Raw genomic sequence first — 19,382 nt, forward strand, 5'->3', positions numbered from 1 at the left:
AGAACTGGATATGGATACAAGTTCAAGAGTGGAACTACCATCAGCCACCTCCTCTACATGGATGACATCAAGCTGTATGTTAAGAGTGAACCAGACATCAACTCACTGATCCACCTGACACGGATCTACAGTGAGGACATTGGGATGTCATTCGGACTGGAGAAGTGTGGCCAGATGGTAGTAAAAAGAGGGAAGGTAGTTAAGACTGATGGGGTGGAATTACCAGCAGGCTGCACAGCAGACATACAGACCAGCTACAAGTACTTGGTATCCCACAGACACATGGGAAACACGATGAGGAGGCAAGGAAGACAGCAACAACCAAGTACCACCAAAGGATAAGACAGGTCCTGAAGAGTCAGCTCAGTGGGAAGAACAAGTTCTGTCCTAACTGCCAGGAAACACGCTGAGACAAGGAACTGGTCTCTAATGTTTTATTGTTTGTACATAACAGGAATCCTAACAAACTGAAGAAGCGTGGGAAAACCCCAGCCATATAAACCCCAAAGGTTAAGGCGGTCCCGATCTGTGTCTCTTTGAATGGCTACCTAATTCCTCAGTGCTACGCATGCGCTTAACAGTCTGGATGGGAGCCCCCTGCTCGCCATCCTTACTCATGACAAGTTCCATGCCATCAACATGTATGCCTTGCCAGTCATCAGATACCCTGCCAGTATAGTGAGCTGGCCAAAGGAAGACATGGAGGCTGCGATGTGAAGACACGCAATGTATGGAGGCTTCCACCCCAAGTCCAACACCTAGAGACTGTATACCAGGCAGAAAGAGGGAGGGCGGGGTCTGGTGAGTGTCCAAGCCACTGTCCTGGATGAGACCCAGAGCATCCAGGAGTACATCAGTAAGATGGCACCTAAAGATGAGCTGGTGAGAGAATGCCTGAGGCAGCAGCAGACATGGAAGGAAGATCAAGCAGAGGAAGTGCCATGGCAAGACAAGACCCTGCATGGGATGTACCATCGACAGATAGCTAAGGTGGCTGACCTTGGGAAATCCTACCAGTGGCTGGAAAGGGCTGGACTAAAAGACCATAGCATAAGAACAGGCACTAAGCACCAGATCCATAGAAGCAGGGATCTACCACACTAGACAGGACCCAAGGTGCAGACTGTGCAGAGAGGCCTCAGAGACAGTCCAACATATAGTGGCAGGGTGTAAGATGCAGGCAGGAACAGCATACACTGAACGGCGCAACCAACCCATTGTATACAGGAACATCTGCACAGTGTATGAGCTAGACCCTCCCAAGTGCAGATGGGAGATTCCACAGAAGGTCATGGAGAATGACAGGGCTAAGATCCTGAGGGACTTCCAGATCCAGACAGACAGGCAGGTACTGGCCAATCAACTGGACATTGTGGTAGTAGACTAGGACCAGAAGACAGCGGTGGTGATAGATGTAGCAGTGCCAAGTGACAGCAACATCAAGAAGAAGGAATATGAGAAGCTGGAGAAGTACCAGGGCCTGAAGGAAGAACTAGAGAGGATGTGGAAAGTGAAGACCAAAGTGGTCCCAGTGGTGGTAGGGGCACTCGGGGCTGTGACCCCCAAGCTGGGAGAGTGGCTCCAACAGATCCCAGGAACAACATCAGAGCTCCCTGTCCAGAAGAGTGCAGTGCTAGGAACAGCTAAGATCTTGCACAGAACCCTCAAACTCCCAGGCCTCTAGTAGAGGACCTGAGGTTGAGGAAGACACATACCACCCATATGGGTGAGAAGGGAATTTTTAATATATTCTTATGGTTTCTGATGTCATGCTTTCCATAGAGGAATAGGTAATAATAATAATAATAATAAAAAAAAAACAGACTACCAGCCTGCTTCAATGGTTGCAAGCTATTTGAACTGAAGACGTAAAGGAACTTATTTGGGTTAGGCTTGATAATACAGAGCTAAAAGTTTAAATATAAGTGGATAAAAAAGACAAGAAAGCAATAGAGTATTTCCAGCATAGGACCATAGACTCAACCCCCACAATCTACTTCTCAGCAATGATCAGCCTGTTGCTATTCAGAACAACAAGTAAATTATCACACATCACTCTAGACTGAGAACATCTCAGAACTGGAGGCTGTTCTTACTGCTGCCAGTTGGGCTCTGCCCGCACATCAACTAATATGTTGGAATTGCTAGTCCACCTCCACGATCCTGGTAAGAAGCCAGAACTTGACTTTGGCAGGGAACTTTGAAGAAAATATGTCTTGGCAAGCTGGAAAAAAAACAAGTTTCCTGGGGCATTATCATGAATCCATTGCATTACAAGTCTAGAGAAGCTTCAAACAGCTTTTCTTCCCACTCCTCAACCCTTATGCACAAGCTCGGAGGTTGGAGCATATTCTTCCCATATATTTTAATTGGCAGCCTGCTCCCCACCAACCACCATCACATGAGCAATATAGGCATGATCATCTTCTCTGTTTTTCTTGACCAGTGTTCCAAGATTCCTGACAAGGCACCATCAATCCCATACAAGATGTTAAACTGAATAACCACGTGGGAGCATGAATAAAAGCGATATGACTTATGTTTTCAGCATTTTGGCTTTCATAGGGAATAGTACTAAAGTTTCCTATGTACTAAAGAATTTTAAAAAGCTACCAGTCCTAGACCATAACCTATGAGTTTGGTATAGCTGAGTAAAAGTGAATATTGGAGAAGTCGTAGGCACTGATGCCTGAGAATTTCAATAGGTCAGCATTTTTAAGCAAACCAATTTGACTTATACTTCTGCAAACTTAGCAATTTCAGTTCTTAGTGCTGTCTCTCTCTCCCTCTCTCTTCAGTATCAGAATGCCTAAACAGTGCTGTTTTAGATTAAAAGCCATACAAAACGGTTTGAATTAATCTGAAAGCATGATTGGACAGATTTATGGATGAACATATGCAACATTGAAATGTATGGTAGTTTCCATCTCCAGCAGCAGCTGCAGCTTGCTTACTTGCCACTAAGTAACTTTTTTTTCTGGTCTGTTTAATTAAATAAAGGCTTCAAAATAGTTTTCTAATATGGAACATGGGGGCTTTTTGAATAGGAGATATTAAACATGACTGTCAAATATTTGGTTTTAAAAACAAAACAGTATTTTACATATTACAAACAGGGGGCAGTACCTAGCCAACTTTGGCTGCTCTTGGAAGCTAATCCATGATGACTTTGGACAGGACCTGGATTGCAGACTACCTGGGAATTCCAGGGCTTTTGGCAAAACTGGAAAGTCAAAAGAATCCTAGAAAAAGGCAAAACCAACCCACTTTCTGCCAAGAAAACAACATGGATGCAGTCCCCAGGACTGAGGCTCCACTTCAGGGTTCTTGCTCTTCCCTTAAATGTACTACCCTTGTCATGGGTTACTGCAGATGGGTTGTATCTACAGTAGACATCTACAACTATGTGATTTTGTAACTAACAAGTATTTTTTAACAGCTCTAAAGCACTAGGACAAAGTTGTTAGGTAAACTAAAATGGAATACTTTGCTGCATCTGTTCATAGAGGCTATTACACTCTATTCCTATCATGGATAGTAGCTGATATCCTAACACTCATAGACCTTCAAAGCAATCTGGGGGGGGGGGGGAGAGAGGGAGAGAGAGAGGGGGGGGAGGGTTATACACAGATACATGCATACACTGAGAGCCCACATGATGTAGCAGTTAAGCTGTTGGACTTGCATCAGTGAGGCCCAGGTTCTAGTTTAACTTGAGCTCAGAGTGACCATGGGAGCTGGCACTCTCTCAAAACAATCTGCTCCACAGAGTTGTTGTTGTAGGGGAAAATAGAAAGAGGGACCACTGTGTATGCTACCTTTAGCTTCTGTAAGAAGGGCAGGATATACTGTAAATGAACAAACAAAGCACTTCAATATTTTTAAAAAGCCTTCCAGATTTTGGATATGAAAATTATAATCAATCATGCATTGGTTCTGGTTCTTCTTTTGTTGCTCTCCCTGAAGACAAAAATACTAGTTTAGTATTTACTAGCCAAACAGATTAAATGCATGCAGAAAATCCCATACTTTTACAAATTTGCATAAACAATTTGGCTTTAAAAAAAGCATCCATAATTTTCAAATTCATTCAATGCTGGGTAGTATTTGTTGGGAACAAATGAAGCTACTGCATAACTTCATCAGGCTATGAAATTTCAAAATTACAGTACTGAAAAGCAGTGAGGAGCAAGAGTCGATTTAAAGAAGAGTTATAACTTTCAGTTAAGGACTGCATACCTGAAGGTCAAAACAAAGAGTGTGAGAAATTAGATGAGCATCAATCCACTTTTGTTTGGGGATGTCCTTGGAGGTTTGTGTATAATTTATTCTCTCAAGGGAAATTTTGCTCAAGTGCAGCAATTCTTCATTTCATTTGCCTGATGGACTAAGAGATTCTTAGGTGAGGGTAAGATGTTTTAGACATCATTTACATAGTATAGCATATGTTATTTTACTCATAAAGGATCAAATGTTGATAGCAGTGCTAGATTTATGCACATCTGTATGTACAAACATACAATTTTTATCTTACTAACTTAATGTTAGCAATAACATGGGTCAATCATCTTCATTTAGAAGCAGTCTTGTTATTAAATTAAGTGAAACTGCAATGGTATGTGGGAATGACCTTGAGGGATGAAGGGAAGAGATGTTGCTTAGGGAACAATAAGATAAAAGGGGGAGGAATCTGCAACTGGGTAACGGGCAGAGAAAGAAACTTAGAAAGGAGCCGCCCTAATGTATCAGGCTCTTAAAAGTGACGGTGGGAGGTTTGTATTTTCAGACTTGCAAGATTCTGTTAATGTAGCCTTATGATAAAGTAGAATTAGCTCATCTGGTTGTGTTCCCTGTCTGGTTTACCTGGGAGGACTGACAGAAAAACAGTAAACCCTGAAATAATAGAAAATTACAGAGCCACATTCAGTATCCAGATAAGGAAAGAAGTATATTTCGTTCATTAGAGCCACAAAGCAGAATACAAACCAAAGAACATGCATGATTAGACTCCCTGAGCTGCCCAACTTACGGACTCAGATTTGCTGTTTGTAGCAGTTATAATTACATAGCATCAATGCTGTAACTGTTCTCAGGTCCAGTTCAAAGTACCCCACGCGGCTTCAGTCTTAGGTACTTGCAAGACCTTCTCTCTGAAAAGTCACCCCATATGTACCTGTGGGGTTGGCTTGCTGAGGATACCCACCCCATATGAGAATAAGGATGGGAACCAAGAATGTGCTTTCTTGGTTGTAGTCCCCATACTCTGAAACTCCTGAGGTACAGAATGCCCCAACCTCCTAGCCTTTAGGAAGCTACTTAAAACTAGACTCTTCTGTAGAGCATTTGGGCCCTGATGGTATGCAGGATGCCTCATAGATAATTATTTAATTGCACCTTGGTTTTATAGTATTGTCTTTTTGGCTGTTTGTAACCATCTTGAGGCCACAGAAGTAGGCAATCTATAAATCTGTATAATAAATAAATAAGACAAAATTTGAAGAATTCTTATTGTTAGAGTCACACCAACCCAGTGATTTAGACTATACCAAGAAGTTTTCAGTTCAGATAAATGATGTGTTTTAAAGAAAAATGTTTGGTTAAAAATTAGTCATACGGTATAAAGTCTTCTTTGGACAGAATTTATTTATTTATTTATTTATTTATTTATTCATTCATTCATTCAATTTATATAGCCACCCATCTCAAGCCAGTGACTCTGGGTGGCGAATATCTGGATTGGTTCCATAAAATCTGCAACACCTATATGTATTTTTGCAGCTGCTTAGAGTTTTGCTAGGTGACTTCTGTATTGCATGAACCTCACTTCAAGAAGTTGTAAGCAAGCAGGTAGAAGTCAGTATACACTATTAAGACCTGAATGCTTACATAGGAGTTATAGTTTGCCATGGATCTGAGTGCTTCTTAATTCACTGCACATAAATGGAAGAGTCTTGGTGAAGCTGCAGTACAAAGCAGTGGTAGACTCATCTTTTTTCCCTGAAATGCTACATTTCCAAAGCTTTTCTAGGCTTCAGGGACTGAGATTGAGGCTCAGCATCTGAAGATTATATAGAGTTCATGTGAACTTCCTTGTGTGTTGAAAGAATGGCAGAACAGACTGCGGGTTCTCGCTGTATAGCAGTGCCCTATGTGCACATTCACTATGATCCCCTTCTGCCAGATCCATTGGACTGTCCATAGCAAGGAGCACTGTATGCCCAACAAGCTGCTGGCACAGATATTGAAGGTGGGATTGACAGGGGAAAAAAAGGGAAATAAGTGTTAATCTTGCATTCACAAGAGAAGCACTGAGCTAAGCAACAATAGCAGATGCCATCATATTTATTACCTCAGAATGTTTCTGAGTCCATTTATTGTGCCCTGGAGGCATTTGGGGATAATAAATATGGCTGCAAAATAGTTTTATAGCATGACAGTTAAATAATTCTAAAAGCATCTGAAACTAACAGTTTAAAAGTTCCTCAGAAATTTGGTTATTACTGAAATGCTACTGAGATCCTATGCTTAATATATGACAGAGTAATGGAAATTTGACTCATTTTACTGGAGAATAATGAAACCAGGATTTAAATGCATAATCTACATGATGCTTAGAAGAAATTACACATAATTATACAAATCTTCATACAGATGTTTAGACTAAATTTGACTTTTGCTCTACCACAATAACCTTGTATTTTTTCAAGAAGCATAATCTTCCCATTTTTAAAATTAAAGTCTGAAAGCTAGCATTCCTCCACATACCTATTTTGTCATTATTTCAGGCTAATCCTCAAATGCAGGACAAGAACAGTACTCAAATACAGAGCAATATATATTTAGCCTGCGGTGTTATATAACCTGTCAGTGAACAAGTGCACGACATAAAGTAAAGCCATGTAACCCAATTGAAACCGTTTGAATGGGAGGGTGATTTCCCTTGGGAACAGCCAACAGCAAGCAAGAAACTCAGCCTGTTAACTCTAACCTTTTCAAAGGGCAAAATAAATAAATAATAAAAATCAAAGGTAATCAAGGATTTTCCTTTAGAAGGGTATTCATAATCATATTTTGCACTTAAGAAGCCTTTTTAATGGTACTACAAAAGGATTCTATGTAAAGAAACTTTGCTTTATATAACAGGATTCTATCCCCCAAGTCCTTTTTATATGCAAAGCACTCTTGACACAAGTTAAACACTGATAGAGGAATATTCCCTTTCAGATCTCAAAGCTTCCTTTTTCAAAGTAGCACATGACAGTTTAGCCATATGTCTCTTATTAACAACAGAGTTTTTTTTAAAAAGAAAAGCATGAACATTCATTTTTTCATTCTAGAGTGATGATTGTTGCTTTTAAAATTCCATTAGTCCAAGTGCTTATCGCATAATCAGTTAGATGCCACCTTACTGTATATAGCTTATGCTGCTCCACAAATATTCACCTTCAAGAGATTAATTCTATCTTTACCATGAACCACCAAATTAAATCCAGCAATACTATTCAGATAACAATTGTGTCACAGGCTCAAAACAAAAATTAAAAGTGCACACAAAGCAGAAATGTCAAGCAGATGAACCCAGTCACTGTACAGTTCATCAAATCACATGCATAATTCATTTATCCATTCATTCATTTTGTACTTTACCTATCTGCCCAGAAGACACTCAAGTATTATTAAAGCATTATTATTTGGAATATATTCATACATAATCATTTTACACATGGGATACAGTAACGTTGAAACAGTTCTGAAGGACAGATGAATGTGTCCATGGCGCAGGATTCAGATATTCAAGGATATTTTCGTAAATCAAATGAGACTACAGGTGAAACCACACATATACTTTATGATAAAATAATTAAGTGCTCCATAAAATATTTTCTTTTCTTTTCTTTTCTCTCTGTCTTTTCCATGTAGGCCAGGTCAGGAAATACACTCCACAAGAAACACTGGAATGCTACTTCATAGATATAGGTTACAATAACATAATCTTCAAAGCCTGACACCATTTCCCTTCTCTTATACCAAAGAGAGTTAAGGCAGGGCAACTTTAAGTTTTCTTGTCCCATAATCTTGTTTTCCCAGACTGAGTTCGTGTTTTGCAAATGGTCTTCACATCTCTGCAGTTGTCTACACTATCCCTTTTTATACATATGAGTATCACATATAGGATAAGGAAGTATTATGTATGTTGCCCTGAACTCCTGAGGGAAAAATAGTTTATAAATCTAACAAATAAATCCAGTGCATATTCTCATGTATGCACACTGAGTAGAAATATACAGACTTTTACACAAACCATCAGTATCCTTCTCATACACAAAAGGGAGATGCTGGCAGTAACCTACTGTACTTAATGCTATTTGAATGAATTATAGAAACCAGCACCAGTCACTGATCCATTCAGTTCTGGAGGAATGTATTGTGTTCTGTAACACTTCCTGAATGCTCAAAAATCTGTCAGTTGTAAGGTAGCTGAGAAGGCAACTTCTGACTATCAAAAGAGGAACCATCCAAGCTCCTGCAATTTTCTTCTCTCATCCCACTCTCATAAACTTGAACTTACTCGACAAAAGCAAAAATACTCCTATACAGTTTTAGTTGAAATGTACTTTCTAAGCTTCTATGCACACAGAACAGAGTTGGCAGCTGTCTGCCAGTTCTAGACCAAGCATCCAAAGGAAGAGTTTAGTGGGAAAGAGAAAAACTCCCAGTCAATGAAGCTAAAACCCGCTCATCATGTGTGTAGTAAATGATACTTTTTGATAAATGGGAAACTCTAGAAATAAAAGCTACAGCAAAGTCTATATTCAAGATGAAGAAGTGAGGAATGTAAGAATTCCAAAGCATTTAGTGTTTTAAAGTGCTACAGTATGGAAGCCAATACAAATTTATGAGGAGTTACATGTGCATTTAGTTTGTAATTGAAAACGGTAGAATAAAAAGAAGCCAATTCACCAAGTTGCCAGGGTTATCCATAAGGAAAGCAGTCCTGATTTTAACATGATATTCCATGTCCACCAAAACAAAAAGAAAATTAGAACCCCTCTCTCAAAAAGAACACATACATTTCTTACTATAAAAGGAAGCTCGTTGAGGAAAAAGAATTAGCCCACCTTTCAGATAAAGACAGTATCTCTGTCTCTTTCTGTGTGTATAGGTGTTCAGTAAATAGGACAATGTGTGATACGGGTATTAATTCTGGAATTGAAATATTGAAAAGTTCAATTGTTAACTGGAAGGAGAAAAAGAAACCCTATCACAGTAGTTTAAAAACCGAACGAGCTCTGTGGTTGGTTTTATTGAAGAATGTGCCATACTTATTTTCCTTTAATGTTATTTTATGATGCTGGCTTGTAGAGAATGCAATTTATATTTATATTTATACACATATTCACACACATAAAAACATTGTAAATTTTGATATATTTTGATTTAATCTATGACTCCTGGATGAATCCACACTGGTTAATTATCCATTAGCTTTGACATTTCTCAAAAGTGAGGCACTGTAAAAACAAATTGATCAAAATACATTTTAAAATGCATAATTTAACATAAAATGCATTTATAAATAAACATATTGATAGAAAAAGAATAAAATATGTGGTTAAGTATGTAACCAAATGCAAATGTTTTTGAAAACATTATTTTAAAGAGATCAGTGCAAATATAGGATGAATTAATTTATGGAAAATTATATACAAAAGTGACATGGATTGGAGATCTATAAAAAAATCTTCCTGTTCCAATAGCTCAAAAGAATATGGTGAATAGCTGGTTTCATTCATGGGTTAAATCTGAACATTCTTATGAACAAAATAGCAACCATACCCATAATGTAGTTAAAAAGTTAGGGGTAGCCAAAATTTTGCCACATAATTTTACAGCACAAAAGACATTCTGCAAATCTAGGATACCATGCCAGAAGTAATATAGTTTTCCTTTCTCCCCTCTCAGCAGTGACTGAGCCATTGAGACACCAGATAATTCAGAATAAGTGGCAATGTGGTCTAAAAGTTGTTGGTTATCAATCACAGCTGTTCTCTTGCTAACAGAATATTTTGGTAAAGTAAAATATAAGTGAAGTAGTGGTATCTTCAGTAGTCATATCTTTATTACGGTCACTGACCAGCATTTTGTACCAATTTCATTACAAAAAGTTACAAGGTTCAGATTTAGATATATAGACAACATTTTTTTTTCATCCACATGCCTTTCATCTACATATCCTAGATAATTAATAGAAATAAATAAAATGGTTCAAACTACTAACTAATTAAGCACTTTTCTTCCTGAAAGCACTACTTTATTTTCAAAAACTGCTTAAGCTGGGGCTTTGCTTATCCAGCACAGTATGTTACTTCCAAAATCTTACTGTTCTATTATGCTTAAGCACAAACCCAAGCAAAAATATTATGAAATCACATTTATTTCTTCATATTATGCTGAGAAAATGGAAAAATCTATTTTGAAACATGCACCGTTGTTTGCAATAACTCATGGTGGGGTCCTTGATGTAAACAGGCATATCAGAACCAGCCAGCATAGTGCAAGTGCATAAAATCAAAAAGGTCTTAAAATCTCCCAAGGGTGCGAAGCTTTTTGTCCAATCCACACAAACCAGTGACAGAGCAGAATTTATATATCTACTTTTAAAGTTTTTTCTCTCCTTTATTTGTCATTTATATGAATGACAGGTTCAATAAACTGGTAAGCAGAATGTTTCCAGACAGCGAAATAGCTAAGAAATATGCATGCAGATGCACAAAAGCCAATAATCTTAATCAGTGCATTAATTTGCTAAACATTCTTCATTCAGTTACAAATATAATAGTATATAATAGTATAGGAAATGAAAGCGGGGGTTGATAACTATGGAGGACTGCAAACCGGTAGTTCAGGTCTGTAAGAATGGAGTCAGGACGGCTTAAGCGTGAGAAAAATAATAACGCTCAGGAAGTACATATTTCCAAAGACAGTGCGTGTCAAACGAGCATAGGAGTGAAAATAGTACCCAATGGATAACAACCAGTCTACCAAGCTTGGAGGACACTTCTTTTCCTAGACTATTTGGCAAATTTCTGATGCCCAGAAACCCTCAGGGGATATACTTTAATCATAAAACATGAGATCTATTTATCTTCATGCTTATAAAATCTTTGTCATTTCACTCAGCATCCACCATCTTAATAGCAGTGCAGGTCTATATTGTCACTTCAGGTCTGATTTTCATACAATTTCAGGAAGTATTTATTGATTTAACTGTAGGACTTCTCAAAGAGAGAGAGAGAGTAAAAAACCAAATATGATAAGCCTGAAAATATGTGTGCAGAATGATGAACGAGTTAGCAGTTTTTGAATACAATAACCTTAGCATGTCTTCTTTATATTTGTAATATAGTAAACTCAATGGACTGTTTTGCTTTGAAAGCATTATTTATTTATTTAGTTAGTTTATTGCCAGTCCCTTTAAACCAGATTTAAGCAACAAAATATTAAAATGTTTCTAATATTATTCATAAGATATTGTAAGAAAATGTTATATTGAGAAAAACCAAGTTTTGAAACGATTCGATTATATGTAAGGATCTGACAACGTATCTTCTGTTTCATGCATATTTTGTAATGGGGGAGTGATAACAGAATTACTTTTTTGTGTCATAACTGTGGAACATGTCTGTAGTTGTAAGAGCCAAGTTTCAAAAATCAGACGTGCAAGGTTGATGTCAGCCACCAGGAAATCAACTCCACAGGACAGCTAAACCTACTTTCATTGAGATTGGCTCTTATAACAGAATCCTGCAAGTCTGATTGTGCTGTACCTCCTCCCCCTTCTTATACTCCAGTGAATTAGGGAGGCGTCTGAGCCACTTCCGATGCAATCTCATTCTGGATTTAAAAAATGCAACAGTTCCTGCATATCTCCATGAAGGCAACCTCCCAGCTGTCTACATTATATTGAAACCTTCGTATGTGTTGATTCCCAAGCAAGCTCCCAGTGCATTTTTGGGTCCTGAGCCCCTAAAGAAAGCCCCAGTCAAAAATAGTTCTGCATACTAGCAGAATATTAGCTAAGTATTTGTTTGAATTCAAAATTAAAGGTGGAAATGGGAGATTCCCATATTTAAACTTCCTTTTTCAAACCCAAAGCATGGACAATTTAAGCCAATTTTGGCTCCTTTTTTCGTGAGAATGGAAGCATGAGGCCCCTGGGGGACAAGACATTCCCATGCTGAACTGCTACACTATTCTGTAACAACTAGGAGGCTGAGCTGCAGTTTCTGAGCCCTTCAACACTCTTCAGCCCTATTTTGTCTACTGGCTGTTTTTACTGGGTTGGTCTTTAGGGTGTGTGTGTGTGTGTTTTCTGTATTTTTCTTTTTCTTTAATTGTCCTATAACTACAGAAAACATTTTTCTAGGTATCTTAAAAGTGTGAATAATAAAGAATTGTAATTTTTAGAATATGACTATCTTCTCTTCTTTCAATCTGACGTCAAATGAGAACACATCTCCAGAGATCTCTGCACCTCCATAGGAAATGCTAAAATTTTTTACATAAGTTACATAAGTTTTACAGTTCCACAGAATTGCTCTAGCATAACCTTGACCAAAGACATCCTACTGGCAACTAATGCCAGTGAAAGCTCTGTTTTTTGTTATTAGACTCAGGAAGCCCTGACAAAGCTGAGGAAAAGCAAGTCTACGTGTTATTTATTCATATCTGTCTTCAGTACAGAGTCTTATAGATTTGGGTGGTCTCCTAAGACCAATAAATAAATAAATCCTATATGGATGAAGGGTACCACATGCAGGTATCTTTTACATAAAGCCATGTAAAATGAATCCAATTATAAAGAAGCACATAGTCTTTTGAACAAAATATTGGGGAATATTTTGCTGTATTTTCTCATATAATAAATATGGAAACAAATTCATGCTAATCTTTTCTGCATTGTTCCAATGTTAGTATACGTGCTGCAAATTCATACCATTCAACATATCTGTGTCAAAACTGGGCTTTTATATGAAGTTATACCGGCATTTGTATATATTTCATTAAGCAACTAAGCTATGTGTCATATCTCTGGCAGTAGCAAATAAATATATTCATCGTTCCATTAGCTGAGATGATTAATTGCTCTTCATGTTTCACCACCAAGACCCAGATATCCATAAGAAAACATTATGAGTGGTAAATGTTACTACTACTCACCACACTAAGTCCTAGAAACTCTCTGCAGTAATAGTCCATGTTCCTCTTCTCTAAGTTATCCAGATAATGCTGAAGACGAGTATAAGTATAAGGGTAGCAGTACGCAAACTGATATATGTCATCTTCTCGGTCAAAACAAAAAGCAAATGACATTACATAGTTCTTCCTGTGATCAGGGCAGCGGTAATAATACACATTTTTGGGTGGAAGTCTTTGCCTGAAAAATAAAATAAGACAAACTAGCTATCAGGGAGAATACATATCAGAAAATACATTAATTAAAATGCAACAATAAAGGCAAATGGAAACAAGATAATGACGTCCATAGATTCTGTAAGGCCAAACTTTGTGCAAATCCTGTGTTTATTTTGCATATGTTATTAAGAAGGTTACTAATTAAAAAGAGACCATCAGACAAGGGCTATGTCATTCGGAAGAACTTATTCAGCCTATTCTTAAATACTTGGTAATGGCTTTGAAAATAAGTTCCTTTCTTTTTCCCCAATCACAGAAAGACTTTATGACATAAAGTCCTCTAATATATTCAACTCTGATACAAAGAGAAGGACATTCCCCACAGATCCATGATTTGATTTACCAGCCTTGTCTCAGAATTAACGTCATGTAAGTGAATAGCTATGGAAAAAGCAGTTGTCATAGTGTAAAAATGACTACAGAACAAGACTAAATATGTTCTAAACCATATCATTTAGGCATGATGGAACCTCATGGGAATATGGAAAATTCAACTCATTTAAGGCAAAATAAAAGCAGTCTTACAAAATTATCATGTTACTTCGTATCTTGCTAAATAAGTAGTTTAGATGTGCTTTATTAAATAGTTATAAAAAGAGAGAAAAACATACTATTTCTTGAAATAGTATGTTGAAACAATGGGGAAATCAGTTATGGGATAACAGAAAAAAGTCACAGCAAGGAGATGAGCAAAGGTACATTTTCCGAACATGAAATTTGCATGAGAGAACCTTGTAATGGACAACATATTTAAATTTGTACCAGAATTCAGGATGATTATATATGGCTATCTTGGGTGTATGAGTCAAAATTTAATTCTCTAGGCAAGCTGGATGGAGGCATAAGCTTTCAACTTTTATCTGCCTGGACAGACTCCACAAGAGTCTTGGTAATCAAATACAACAAATTCTCCAGCCCTCTGGCAAAAGAATACTATTATCCTGTAGGCACTAGCTTATTCAATTAAGCAATATAATAAACAGGTCCTCTGTAATGATAACTTCTTTATCAGAAGTTCACTACTATGAGGCAATGATGGTGAAGAAAATATAATATGATTTGCAGAACACAGCAATACTAATGTCTTTTGCTGTAATGGTTCCAAGAAACCAGGCAACTGCAGAAGATCAGTTTTGGCCTTTCATTACTAATATGAAATGGAAACAAGAAATTTCCCATTGTAGACAATCACATATTTTATAATTAGCTGCAGTTAAGGACCAACCAAAGCAAAACTAAAATCTTCCTGACAAAATATAATAAAATATTATATTTTATTCAATGGAGATGAAATAAAATCCATTTCCTCTTGTTATTGCTCTGGCTTGTCAACCCAAAAGGATGAAAGAGTTAATTATTTATTATATTGATGTAGTACAGTCTAAGCATTCTGAAATTATACAACCTCTAATTCTCTCATTATTATTTAGGATCATAGAGACAAAAGGATTGAGGAAATTAATTTTCTATTTAGGTGATAGTAGTAGTAGTTATGTGTGTGTGTATGTGCAAGAGAGAAAGAAAGAGAGAGAGAGAGAAAGTGTGGGGTGGGGGGAGTTCTGATATTTGAGACCAAAGGCCTATCCAGTCTACTGTTCTGTTCTCACAGTAGCCAGCCAAATGCTCCTGGGGAGTTCATAAGTAAAGAGTACAATAGTTTCCCTTGATACTAAAATATATTGAGTTATCACCATAACCCATCCTTTGAAAAAAAAGGACAGGAGAAAAATCATTGCCAATAAGCAGTAGATATGGATCAGATCAAAGGCCTATCCAGATGAACATTTTTCCCCCTGCGGTGACTAACCAGATGCTTCTGGGGAGTCTAAAGGCAGAATATGAATGTAATTGCTGCCTCTGATTCTAACTAGCAATTAGCATGACACATTCAGTACTAACAGGTTTGTGAAATATCTTGTTTTTCTTACCAAATTTTAGGGCACTACCAAACACAGAGTCAGATCTGTGCAGGAAACCTTGCACAAAATGTCAACATCACAGCAGGGGGAAGTCAGGTTCTGGTGCAATGGAAAATGTCCAGGGACACTATCAACCAATCAGTGGGAAACAGCAGAGAAACAATTTGTTCCTCCCATGGACATGAAGCCACATCTAGTACTGCTCTTACCTTAATACAGTATATTATCAAATACTTCTAAGTGGCCTTCAAATCAAACAGACTGGACCTCAACAATCATTAGAAGTTTAACTGCAACCTCACTTCTAAAGCAATCTCTCACCTTCCTTTCACCATCCTCCCTTCCCCTCCCTACCAACAATGCCTTTACTGAAATAACGTTGGGATGGAAGGTATTATTCCATTCAGACACCATTCAGAGCTGAGCCCGACTCAATGACAGTTCAATGAACTGTATGCCATGCACCTGATTAGATGTACTGCAAACTACAAAAGCTTATGCAATTGTACTTCTGTTGGTCTTCAAGGTGCCACAAGACTCTTTGATGTTTCTACACTATTAGTTTACTATCCAATGATTTCTACAGGAGGAAGACCTGTTCTCTCTCAAGCGATATAAACCCCTATTCACAGAAATGGTTCATTTTAAGAGATCTTCAGTCTTAAAATAACTGTAATGGAACTCTAGAGGGTTAATCTATTCTTACCATTGTTTGTCAGGGCTAATCTGTTTCCAGATCAAATGTAGGAGGAAGGGTATTACAATATCAACAAGATATCTTTACATACAGCCTTGAAGATTTCTCTGCGATGGGACAAAGAAGAAATGAAGAGAAATCAAATCCTATCACAATATTTGAACTAAATATTAAAACTGTTAGAAGTAAAAGGAAGGAATATAAAGTTGGTTTATTTGATCAAGGTTAAAATAAGATATGTTGTTACGTCTGGACTTTCTGCTGACACCAGGACTGAAAAGATAATGTTTTATGGATTTGTTTATAAATAAGAGATGGGATATGGGATGAAGAGATAAATGTTTGTAACTTTATAGAGTGTGATTTGTTTATACTTCTAAATTTGTTTATACTTCTCATGATAAAGATTGGAAGTCACTTCTTTATATATTTCTTTTTTCTTTATTTTTACTGTTCCTTTTCTCTTATTTCTTTTTCCTTGCACTTTTTATTCCTTCTCTCTATTCTCCTTTCTTTAAGTTTAGTTTGTTTTAGATTTTACTATTACAATAAAAATTCTTAATAAAAATTACAGAGAGAAAGAAGAAAGAAAGAAAGCAGGCCTTACTATTGGGCAGAATGAGACATTTCTCTTAAGCATCAGCAAAGTTGTGGAGGAGAGAACTATATGCCCTAAGCTACCCCAATGCCTGTAGCTGTGGTGGAGGACACTGTCCAGTCCAATCAGACCTACAGTTGTACTAGGATTGGAAGCACATCCTTTCATCTCCTCAAGCAGTGAAATACCTGGTTGTTTTGTTTTGTTAGTAATGTACCAGATGGTTCTATTTACCAACTAATATAAGTGTACATTTCATTATTTCACTTACCAAGAAATCTTTATCATTTCATGGTAGATGCTTTGCATGCAAAAAAAGTTTCAGAGTAATTTGCTGGCATCTCCAAAAAAGTTGAAGAAAAATGCGTTTTTGAAACTCTGGAGAGTCATAATCAGTCAGTGCTTAGATATTGATCTAGATGGGTTAATAGTCTGACTCAGGAAAGGGCAGCTTTTTGTGTTTCCTATTACAATAAATGAATTAACTGCTAAAATATTTTTTAAAGCCAGTTGCTTTAGAAGTGAAAAAGTTAAGGATAGTTCGAGGTGATCTGTTGAAAAGCAGGGGAAAGAACTATCTTAGGTTGCTGTTGCATACTGGTAGCTACCCTGGAGGTGGTTTATGCCAGCAAACCCATGAATTGAGATTGGGATTGAGCTTACATGGGGCTCTGCAGCTGCTGTCTGAAGTCCTCTTTCTCCCTCCTTCCCTGAGCCAACTGTCAATGAACTGCCCCCTTTGCTACCCATTGCCAAGCGAGGTTCCAGAGGCAGGTCAGATCCCACAGAGCCTATCTCCTCCTCCTCATCTAGTGGTGCTTCAGGGACTGGTGTTCCCATACCAGTTCCTCCTAGTTTGACAGAACTCCTTCGCAATATGTCATAGTCAGACTCTTCTTCCAGGTTGCTGCCCCTGTCTCCATCGGGACTACCATTGCCATCATATGAGAGAGAGAAAAAAAGAGCCTTCCATGTGCCTCTTTCTGAAGACATATTAATAACAACACTGTGGAGACATCAGTTTTCAGGCTGACATACTTTTCTCCCATGTCAAGGATAGGAAAACATCCTCAGGGCTGTGTGGATTAGTCTTTAGAAAATTGTTCCAAACCATTGGATCCCAGAATTAGCTTACTGGAAGGGGTAAGGACTAGGTAGATGGAGCCCTCCACTGCAGATGTGACGGGAAGATCCCCAAGCAGAGCATGTTTTAGGGTGAACAGTGACTAGATCTGAGACCTATAGCTTCACAGTTTACAAAGGCCCTGGGTTTCTCAGCTATGCAGCCTGGAAACAGTACAATTAAAAAAAAAAAAAAGGAAGACTACCTCAGCCCATTCTGTCTTATTTAACTACTAAGGCTTGGGAAGCAGTGGTGGATGGATCTACTGTATCTATATCTTTCATCCCACATTTGATTACCAAATTAGAAATTACCAAACCAATGTAGCTTTATTCCAGCTGTGTTGCATTTTAAAAGTTCTGGAAAACATGCAAAGTGACATTCCTTATGATTAAAATCCATTCAGAAGGTACAGTTGCTTGGATAAGAAACTGCTGCCTTGCTTGTTGTTCTTCATTAAAAGGAAGGAAAACTGTGGACAAACTTTCTAATCAGACTATATGACTTGTGTGCATTTTTGCAAGCCAAGTAGCCAAAACAAGGGTACCTACTTTACTAAATGCTAAGCACTGGTCTCCCTCTCCCTAGCAATACTCTGAAATCAATGAAATGTCAAATGCTTATAGAATTTGGAATACTTCTGATTAAATAAGTAGTCATAGAGAAATATCTGTAACTTGGAACATTTCTAGCCATATGTTTCCTGGAAATTTTCTGCCATAATAAATATTCTCCAGTGTGATTTCCTAACTTTAGCTGCCACAGACTGTGTAGCTGCTAGAATAAAAAGGTTGGGCATTTCTGCAAGTCTGTGACAAGACGGGTGTGTGTGTGTGTGTGTGTGTGTGTGATATAGTCTCAGAAATGCACAATTAAGTTTTGCATTCTGAATCTGTCCCTGCTGGCCTAAGAGGCATTAGTATTCTACTGGCAGCTGCCTATAGGTAGTAATATTATTTTGTCCATAACCAGAGGGAACAATCAGACTAAGCCATTCTCTGACTATAAACCAGCCAAAGTAATTGGGTTTAATTTTAATTTTTGTAATAGCTTTAAATTAATAGAAGCAGCTGCTGCCACAGTGTGTGGGTGTCCTTTTCCAGCAGGCATAGAACTTAAAGAGGAAAAGAGTAAACAATGGTGTGCCTAGGACACAGAGGTTAATGCAAGAACTGAACAATGTCTTTGTTTAATCAAAAACTCCACTGGCCATAACTGTTGTGCCTTCTCTCTCTTGTTTCTCTGTCTTTCTATCCTCTTTCCTTTTTTAATTCACAGATAATCTCAGTCTGATTTTTTTTGTAAATCCAGCAGGAAAAAATTATCCAGGTTACTCTCTTGGTTTGTCATTTGTATTTCCCTTTTAACTTTTGACACCTCAGCCAATTTCTTTTGTAGAGCCAGAGAAACTTTTCAAAATCATTCTCTTGGTCTGTAAGTTGTAAATTCACTTTCAATAACATCTCTATCTTGTTAGATCAAATTTATTCTGCATCTGACATTTCTTCAATGACATCTTTTGGACATAGTCTATCCATAGAAGCAGATATCATTACTGACATTCTTAAT

At 37.6% G+C, this 19,382-nt stretch overlaps 1 protein-coding gene across 1 annotated transcript in view; it reads right to left on the minus strand.

Annotated features, from left to right (window-relative positions):
• The window catches only part of LOC134493401 (BEN domain-containing protein 5-like), a 552,314-nt gene that overhangs the window by 202,362 nt on the left and 330,570 nt on the right, over nucleotides 1-19,382 (minus strand). The window contains exon 5 of the mRNA XM_063297909.1: nucleotides 13,222-13,438. Coding sequence (XP_063153979.1) covers nucleotides 13,222-13,438 — 217 coding nt within the window. The remainder of the gene's footprint in view (nucleotides 1-13,221; nucleotides 13,439-19,382) is intronic.

This window comes from Candoia aspera, chromosome 3 (assembly GCF_035149785.1).
Source record: "Candoia aspera isolate rCanAsp1 chromosome 3, rCanAsp1.hap2, whole genome shotgun sequence".
NCBI lineage: Eukaryota > Metazoa > Chordata > Lepidosauria > Squamata > Boidae > Candoia > Candoia aspera.